The 10,576-nt window shown below is 36.4% G+C and overlaps 1 protein-coding gene across 1 annotated transcript; it reads right to left on the bottom strand.

Annotated features, from left to right (window-relative positions):
• Positions 1-4,887: 4,887 nt before the first annotated feature.
• LOC145981819 (uncharacterized) lies at positions 4,888-10,092 on the bottom strand. The gene has a single exon (XM_083115257.1). The coding sequence runs from the start codon at positions 10,090-10,092 to the stop codon at positions 4,888-4,890; it is 5,205 nt and encodes a 1,734-aa protein (XP_082971383.1).
• Positions 10,093-10,576: the final 484 nt, after the last annotated feature.

Below are 10,576 nucleotides of genomic sequence, written 5' to 3'. Positions count from 1 at the left end.
GGTAGTATCCCCCGTCATGCACACTTTTCTCAACTTTTTCATACATATCAACTTTTACTTATATTCTCTGGTTTCTCATTACGGACAACACAATCATCCATGTCCTAGCCAGGATTTGAACCCGGGACCTCTGGTTTCGTAACACACTGCATTGACCCATCCGCCACGGAGGCCGACGAACCACTATACCACGCCCTTTGCTTTCGCTGGAGCAACAAGTATTCTGTCGCCTCCATATTGTAAACTTGATCCTGCATAAGAGTTCAACATTTTCACTATACTTTTGTACTTCAAAATTCTACATTTTTTTAACTGAATTTCATTCTTCGTATTGTGGATATTTTAATTGCAATTTTAAAACTGTGCTATACAAGATCACGTGAACATCTAGGAAATAGTTCCTGAAAACTAGGAATCCAGTGTCGGCAAGGGAATTGTGTGTAATCTGTTTCCAGTCAAAGGTAAGACTACTGGCAAAATTCAAAAGAGGGACATTTGCGTACGTTTACTGAAAATTGGAGCCAATTCCAAATAATATGCGTGCAGGGAAGATTTTATTAAAAAGTTACGATTAGGCCATATTGGGTACATATGTACCCAATGTTGCTTAGTCATACATTTTATTCCTTTACATCAAAATATGCAACAGAAATTGTAAAGAGAGTACAACTATGTTGTATTTATAGGTAAATAAGTATACTGATACGCTTACATTTTATTTAGATAATGACATATGAGATTTGCACAAAGTAATAACATTGCTTACAAACCAATAAACAAGGGAGTGACATGTCACAATTTGTTACCAAAAGACCATGGATTACACATCACAGTCTGGGCAAATGAAAGGTCTTTTATCATTCTTAGCGAGTTCCACACACACTATGTGAACATAAAAGTTTATCATTCTTAGCGAGTTCCATACACACTATGTGAACATAAAAGTAACAAATGTCATATTTGCGCATGTCTTTCATGATATATTCCTATGTAGGCTATATTGAGTACACCTTGCACAGTGTTCTTTTTCCCTCGTTATAAACAGTACTTTAGATTAAAGTCTAAACTAAGTACATTATTGTAAAGTACAAATTATGAGCTATTATTTATTTATTTATTTCCTTCAACAGAGAAATTTTCTCCTTTTACAGAAGGTAGCCAATAAAAATACAAATAAAAATAGAAATACATAAACAAGAGAAACACATAATATAATACAGTGAGACATAAGACAGGTAGAACACATACACAAATATAATGTAATATAAATTACTAAACTATACTATAGAATCATATAACACTCAATAACACTCAATTAGCAATTTAGAAGCGCTTCACCCAATATAATTTATGTTATAAACACTTGTCTTAATATTTTTTTGTACTCATTGATTGAGATACTAAAATCAAGATTAGACTGCAATATGGATATTTTGTTGTATGCAAAGGACATTCTAAATAATGGCGAATTCTTGAATCTTTCTGTTTTAGGAATATCATAAGACATCAATTGCCGCAGCCTTAAGCCACATTTCTTTCCATTGAAACATATCTTTTGGAGAAAAGTAGGGTTATCTATGATGCCAGTCATTGTTTTGTACAGAAATATTTGTTGTGTTATTTCCCTTCTATTAATAAGACTTTCATAATTAAACTCATTAAGTAGGTCATTGTATGATAAGTTATTATAGTATGATGGTACATTATACTTTTTGTAACACAAATATCTTAAAAATCGTTTTTGAATTCTTTCAATTACCAACTCCTGGGATTTATAATATGTAAACCAAACATTAGAACCATATTCAAGCTTACTTCTAACTAATGCATTATACAAGAGAGAAATACTGTCTACATTAGTTAGATTCCTCGTATTTCTTATAAGAAAACCTAATGATCTAAATGCATTGTTTACCATGTATGATACATGTTTGTTAAACATCATATTACGATCCATAATAATGCCTAGGTCCTTAATAAAATTTATTCTTTCAAGCTCTTCTCCACACATAAAATAGGAGATTTTAGAGGTATTTATTTTACTTGATAACTCCATAATAGAACACTTCTTGATATTAAAATTAAGGTCATTGTTTATACTCCACTCATACACCATATCTAAATCTCTTTGAAGTTTCCTAATGTCTCCATCATTATTAATTTGTTTATAAATCTTTATGTCATCAGCATACATGAGACATTTAGAATATTCAATTTGTAATGGTAGGTCATTTATAAACAATACAAAAAGTAGTGGACCAAGATTCGATCCTTGTGGTACACCTGACTTCACAATATATTCAAACGACTTCGATTGTCTATAGGTTACATATTGTTTTCGACCATTAAGATATGAGGCCATGAGAGCCAGAAAATCACTAGTAAACCCGAAACTTGAAAGTTTGCGTAATAAAATATTGTGATTAATTGAATCAAAAGCCTTAGCAAAATCAAGATAGATCGTATGTATAGGTAATCGATTTTGAAATGCTGCATGAACATCTTGAACAAAATTAATTAAATTTGTTGTTGTTGACCTTCCAGGAATGAAACCATGTTGATTTTCATTTATGTAACATTTACTGTGATTCCAGATTCTTGTGTACAATACTTGCTCTAATATTTTGGCGGGCGCACAGAGAATTACTACAGGTCTATAATTTTCTATTTTACAGTTGTCTCCTGACTTAAAAATTGGGCAAACTCAAGTTGTTTTCCAGATATTCGGAAAAGTTTGATATTTTAGAACTAAATTGTATATAAAACAGAGTGGCTTCTTTAGTATCTCTGCACATGCCTTTAATAAATAGGGTGGAATTTTATCAGGACCACTAGCTCTCTTAGGTTTCAATTTCTTTACAGCATCAAAATATTCTTTATCAGTAATTATATGATTTGATATAGAATATGATACATTCATTTTAACATCATCATGAATATCATATGAGCTTATACCTTTCGCATATACAGATTTGAAAAAAGACGCAAAACTATTTGCTACACTTTGACTTGTTTCCGATTTTCTATTTTCAAAAACCATAGTCTGTTTAGTACAGTTATATCTCCCTCTTTTATTTTGTATAAAGTTCCAGAAAGATCTTGTATTATTTTTAATATTTTCTTCGGTTTCTTTAACATACCTAGAATAAGCCCTTCGTACCATTGTTTTAACTATTTTTCTTGTTTCTTTATATAACATGTTATTTTCTTCAATGCATTTCATGGATTTCCCAGTGTCTTTCATACATTTCCTATAATACTCTTTTAATTTTAATGTTTCTATAATCTCTTTTGTAAACCAACAGGGATATTTATTATTTCTGTAAAATTTTCTTTTTGGTATAGTTGAGTCAAATACAAAATTTATTCTATCATAAAATAAATTAATAGCTGTTTCCACATCCTTTACTTTATATAGAGAATTCCAATCTGTATCGCGCAGCATTTCATACAATTTTGGGAAATTAGCCTTACAAAAATTATAATCCAATACCACTTCATTTTTTGTATTATTTCCTCTTTTTCTTAGATTTAATTTCATAATTAGAGCTGGATGGTGTAGATCTTCTTTAACAAGGGGTAGATCCTCTTTACTTACTACCATAGTACTATCATCATTAGTTAGTACTAAATCTAATGTTCTATTGTTAACATTTCGAAGATCATTAATAGAGTGTAAGGAGTACAAATTCAAAAAATTTTCTAATGCTTTATAACAAGGCCCCCCTTTTTGAAGTTCGTATGAAGAATCAATTATTAATGGGAGATTGAAATCCCCAGCAATTATTACATTACTACCTTGCAATTCTTCGTTATTTTCAAAGAAATCATAAAATGCTGTGTATTGATCAATACCACTGTTTGGTGTGAAATATACGGTAACTATATAATAAACTACATTTTTTAGATTTACTTTGACACATAAAGAATCAAAATTATTGTGCAGAATAATATTTTTAGACATAATATTTTGCTTAATTGCTATAAGTACTCCACCACCTCTATTCCTATCTAATCTATCATGACGATAAATTCTATAATTATCAGTAAATAACTCATTGCTATATACACCTTTATGTAGCCAAGTTTCAGTAATAATAATTATATCATATTCATTTGCAATGTTATTTACATAGAATTGTTGTATCTTTGTGTTGAGCCCCCTTACATTTTGATAGTAAATTGTGACATTCTCAGAATTCGCCATTACATTAACTTCTCCACGTCTTCAATTGTTTTCAGTAATATTATATTTTGATCATCTTGATTTTTCTTTAGTTTGACATTTCCTGAATAATCAACCCATAAATAAGCATAATTCTTAGCATTTCTAATTTGTCTGGCCTGACTGAATATACGCTTTCTATAGGGAGTTAAAGATTGATTAATATACACCATGTCATTACTTGAGTAACCCAAGTGAGAAGTATTTAAATTTTTTTTTACTTTTCTCTTCTGAATAAACATATCTTTGTCAATACGACGAACAAATTTGACAACTATCCCACTTGACTTTTGATGTGGGAATTTTTTTAGCCTGTGACAAACATCTATCATGTCTGTTGCGTTTCTTATTTAAACACTGGACTGATTATATACACTATTTAATGTACACTGACACTGGACTACATTGGAATGGAGTTGACCACCGTGTAGCAATGTCTCTCGCTGTTCTCTCGTACAGTGCGGGTATTTCCCGTTATGTACCACGCCCTGCACAGTCTCCGAAGCAGAGTCTGCACTGTCCTGCCACCTAGTGGCGACAAGTATAATGAATACTTATGATATACAAATGTTTACACATTAATAACACAAATAATAATACAAACACTAATCTATCCCAAACATAGTCCCCCCTCTTGATCGAGTCGATCAACAAAAGTACAACTAATGATCTACTGGAAGAGGCACTAGTTTGTTAACTGGACGTTTATAAGTTGAAGACGAAGTGCGAACAGTTGCAACACGCACTAGTCCATCCGCACCAGGATGCACTTGTTCAACTATAGCAAGTTTCCATGTAAGTGGAGGTAGGTGATCTTCCTTCACTAAGACCACTGTTCCTGGTTCCAAATTCTTCTTTTGGGTGTTCCACTTGGTCCTCTGCTGCAGGGAATGCAAGTAGTCCTTTGACCAACGGTCCCATAGTTGTTGGTACATCTGCTGCAATCTCTGCCATCTGGATAAACTGGATTCTTTGATGTTAGTTAGACTAGGCTCAGGAAAACTAGTTAGGGGTGCACCAATAAGGAAATGGCCAGGGGTTATAAAACTGGGATCTGTAGGGTCATGTGACATTACTGTGAGGGGCCTGGAGTTAAGACAGGCTTCGATTTGAACTAAGAGTGTTTCAAGTTCTTCGAAAGTGAGAGCAGAGTTCCCTACGATTCTCCTCAGGTGATGCTTCATGGACTTCACTCCTGCTTCACAAAGTCCAGCCATATTTGGGCTATTGGGTGGTAGAAAATGCCATTTGAATCCTTCCTGAGCTGCATGGTCTTCTAAAGACTTGCTGAAGTCTGATGATTGGAATAAATTCTTCAAGTCTTGTAATTCACGATTGGCACCGACGAAATTTCTTCCGTTATCGCTGTACAAGTTCAAACATTTTCCTCTGCGTGCCGTAAATCTTCGCAAAGCAGCAATGAATGACTTGGTGCTGAGATCTCCGACCAATTCTAGGTGTATGGCCTTTGTGGCAAAGCATACAAATACTGCTACATATGCTTTCAGCCTTGATTTGCTTCTAGTGATTGACGGCTTGATGATAATTGGTCCAGCGTAATCAACTCCAGTGTTTAGAAATGGTCTAGTGGACTGTATTCTGGATGGTGGTAATTGTCCCATGAGTTGGTTGGAAATAGATGCCCTTAATTTGAAACAAATGAGGCACTTATGCAGAATAGCTCTGACCACTTGTCTGGCTCTTGGTATCCAGTACTCCTGTTGTAATGAAGATATAAGGAGTTGCGGTCCTGCATGTAGTAACCTGTGGTGTTCTGAAAGAATGATCAATTCAGTTAAATGATGCTTCGGTGGCAATATTACTTGATGTTTGCTATCATATGGTAGTTGCGAGTGTCTAAGTCTTCCTCCAACTCTGAGTATTTGCTTGTCATCGAGGAAAGGATGCAAGTCTGAAAGTTTACTATCCTTTGACACCTGACAGTTAGAAGACAATTCTCGTATTTCCTTGCCATAAACTTCGTGTTGCATGCTTCTAATGCAAGTACGCAACGCTGATCTTAAGTCACTTGCTGACAATGATCCCGTGTGTTTCTCTTGTTTGTTCCTCGCATTGTGTAGAAATCTCAAACAATATGCAATCACTCTTTGAAATTTCAATAACGACGAAAATCTGCTGATAAATTCTATTGTTGGTGCATTTGTGACTAGACTTACTGTAGTTGTTCTTTGTTCTTCAAGTTCGTCGAGTTCAAAGTCATTATCCCTTGACGATGTTGGACTCGAAGGCCATGATGTTGTTGGAAGTGATAGCCAATCAGGGCCATGAAACCACATTTGAGAGGTGTGTAGTGAGTCTACATTTGTCCCTCTGCTGATTAAATCTGCGGGGTTCTGTGCTGACACTACATGTTTCCAGTACTGAGGCTTCGTACATTCTTGAATTTGTGAAACTCTATTCGCTACAAAGGTTTTCCATCGTCTTGCAGGTGATGCAAGCCACGCCAGTACGATCTTCGAATCGGTCCATAGATTGATTCTACTGACTTCCAATTGTAGTAGTTGTAACACCTTGTGTGTTAGTTTCGCCAGCAACAAGGCAGCGCACAATTCAAGACGAGGAAGAGTGATTCTTCTTATAGGTGCCACACGCGAACGTGAACAAAGTAAATGTACAGTGGTTTCACCATTTTCATTTGTTGATCTAAGATACAAACAACAGCCATATGCAACTTGTGATGCATCTGAAAATCCGTGGAGTTGAATGTCAACCACTTTTCCTTGAACTAGCACAAATCTGTTAACTTGTATCTGATTAATGTTTGGTAACTGTTGAAACAAACGTTTCCACTCCATGTTGAGTTTATCTAGTAACTTATCGTCCCATTCCATGTTATGGAACCATAATTGTTGTAGAAATATCTTGTAAGAAATTACTATTGGACTCACTAGTCCCAAAGGATCAAAGATTGATGCGACAATAGAAGCTACTTGTCGTTTAGTGATGTTGTCTTCATAACATGACACTATCTCCTTGTTATTTGCTTGCAATTTATCGGTGACTGGATCCCACGTGAGGCCTAAAGCCGTAACGCTTGCTCCCTTGTCGAACTGAAATGGTAGTTGCATTTCTCTATGAGTAGTTGGTACTGCTTCAAGAAGTTCTGGATGATTAGAACACCATTTCTTCAAAGTGAATCCTGCTGAATTCAGTAAATCGATTAGTTCTCCTTGCAATTGTCTAGCTTCTTCAATACTGTTGGCTCCGGTGAGAAGGTCATCAACGTAAACATCTCGTTGTAAAACTTTGGATGCATTCGGAAACTTGGTTGCTTCCACTTCAGCTAACTGCTGCAATGTTTTGGTCGCCAAAAATGGTGATGATGCCAAACCAAATGTGACTCTTGTGAGCTCGAACGTTTGTACTGGCATATCTGTAGATTTTCTCCAAAGTATGCGTTGAAACTTAGTGTCATCTGGATGAATCAGAATTTGTCTGAACATCTTCTCGGCGTCTGCCGTAAATACAACCTTGTGCGTTCTGAAGCGAAGAGCTATAGACTGAAGATCGTCATGTGTGGTTGGACCGACCATCAGTATATCGTTTAATGAGAGTCCATTTGTTGTTTTTGCTGATGCATCAAAAACAATTCTGGTTTTCGTGCTGCTGCTGCTAGGTTTGAACACTGGATGATGTGGTAAATAGTATGACACGTCATCAGCTTCATTTGGATCTGGTTGTACTGGCTTCATGTGTCCCAACATTTCATACTCCTCGAGTATTCTGCCATACTCCTCTTTCAACTTTGGTTGTTGTTGAAACCTCTTCTCTAACTGATGTAATCTGAATAATGCCTGGTTGTATGAATGTCCTAGCTCTGTATGATCTGATCGAAATGGGAGACGAACAATGAAACGCCCTGTTTCATCTCTGGTGGTGAGTTGATTGAAGTGGTTTTCACAAGCTACTTCTTCAGCTGTTTTTGGTTTCGAGTACATTTCCTCCAAATCGAAAAAACGCCGTAATTGAGAATCCAAATTGTCTTCCATGCGTACAAAACATGCTACTGTGGGTGTACTAGGTTGTACAGGCTGTTCCATCCGACCAGCTAAAATCCAACCTAATTCGGTATTTTGAAGAACTGGATAGTTTTCATCTCTCGTTTGTCTTTCAGGAAGAAGTAAGTGCAAGTAAAGTTCCGATCCAATTAGTAGATCTATCCTTTCTGGTTTGTAGAAATCTGGATCTGCTAACTCAATGTCGGTTGGTAGGTTCCAATGTTCATGATGAATAACTTGAGAAGGTACGTTCCCTGTGATGCGTGGGAGTATCAGACAAGTAAGTGAAGTCTGGAAGTCTGACACTCTTGAGCGCAGCTGAATGTCTACACTGTGCTTGGCTTCCGATGAAACATTATTGATTCCTCTGATTGGAATATGATTTTTCTGCTTTCGTAACTGTAGTCTCTGAACAAGATCTTCCTTGATGAAGTTTGACTGAGACCCACTGTCCAGGAGAGCTCTACATGTATGTGGCTGTCCCCTAGAATCGATGACTTCTACTAAAGCTGTTGATAGCAGAACGTGTGATCTTGGTTTACTCTTAAATGTGCAATATGAAGATTGTACTGAAGTTGTCCTTGCAGCTTCGTTCCTCGTGTCTGGTGAGTCATTCCTTGGTTGGTCTTGCCTTAGAGGACCTCCTCGTTTACCGCCTTCGTCTGGATGCAACAGTGAATTGTGTTTCAATCCACAGCGCCTACAATTACCTGAAGTACAGTTTCTTAAATTATGATTCGATCTGAGACAATTATAACAAAGTTTGTTGTTGCGCACACACTCTTGTTTCTGCTTCAGACTTGCGCCTGCAAAAGACTTGCATGAATATAAGGAATGTGCTAATTTACAGAAATAGCATTGTGTATTTGTAGTTGTCAGGTAAGAATTTGACTGACGGATGTGTTTCTGTTTAGGGCTAACCTTGTTTTCATTGACATTTTTGTTTACGTGAACAGACTTCATTGATTCCAAAGCTTGACATTTTTGTTCTAGAAAGGTGAACAGTTCCTTTAGTGTAGGGAACGACTGATCGGTATGGCTTAATTCCCATTCCCTTCTTGTGTGAGAATCAAGTTGAGCCAAAAAATGATGTATCAAAATAACATCTTCTAACGGTGTTTGTAATTCAAGGGCTCGAAGAGCATTTAAGATACTGGTGACGTCATTGATGAACTGACGTAATTCTGTGGCATTTTCCTTGTTAATTGCGTTCACATGCAAGATGTTATTGACATGACTTGCTGCTATCAGTCGTTTATTCTCATACCTATCTTTCAACAATTGCCATGCAATATCGTAATTTGAATCGGTCATGGGCAAAGTATCGATAAGTGTTCTTGCTTCAGATTCCAATGATGAACGTAAGTAGTGGAATTTTTGTATTTTAGGAATATTGACATTTGTGTGAACCATAGCCTGAAATGCATCTGAATATGCTAACCAATCCTGATAATTACCGTGAAACGTGGGTAAAGATACTGTGGGTAATTTGATGTGCTTGGTGCCTAATGATGAAGCATTGTTTACAACATCCGATCCATCTGTAGGTGCAGCTTGTGCTTGTTTATATTTCTCTATAATGGATTCCATTTTACCCCGTACCTTGTAGTAAACTTCTTCAAAATCCTCCCTGTGAGGTTCGTGATTTTCGTTTATATCTTCTACTTCTAAACGTGTTTGAACTTCATCATATTTTTCCCACAAAGGTGTTAAATTCTGCAAACGGACCCTTACTTCTTGAACTTCCCCCATATCTTCAAAGGAATTAACAAATGCTTGTGTTCGTGTTAACTGGCCCCTAAATCCAGCTCTCTTACGTATCAACACTCTTTTCTCTTCTTCATCCATCGCGAAAGAAAGAGGGCAAGATATGTAGGAAATTGTACGTGAGGAAAGAGTAAACAAAATATGGTGCGAGCCTAGCTAACTACTGACCTTGATCTGAAGCTTCCCTGGGTGTTGGCGATGACGTCACTTCAGCCGACAGCAGGATACTGTAGTGGATGCTTGAAACTGTCCAAATTTATGATACTCAGTCCCGTGATGAGTTATCGTAGCAGATAACTTATTGTCCACTGAATACAACCGTGTATAACTCGGTCTTATAACAAAACATTCGACGTACGCACGATAACGATACGGAATGTCTGTTCAAACCACACGCGTAACGGTTGTGATCGAAAATTACATGTAATACGAAATAAGTACTGTAACACAGAAAGTTCTACGATTGAGCACATAACATGCAACCGTACATTGACGTAAGTACGAATGTCAGTACACATCTGTAACTGGAACACTGCATACAAAGTCACTTCGACACCGCGCGAAA

The sequence above is a fragment of the Lepisma saccharinum genome, chromosome 2 (genome assembly GCF_977018435.1).
Source record: "Lepisma saccharinum chromosome 2, izLepSacc3.1, whole genome shotgun sequence".
Lineage (NCBI taxonomy): Eukaryota > Metazoa > Arthropoda > Insecta > Zygentoma > Lepismatidae > Lepisma > Lepisma saccharinum.
The sequence above is the reverse complement of the archived record's forward strand: the minus strand, read 5'-3'. Positions and strand labels throughout refer to the sequence as shown.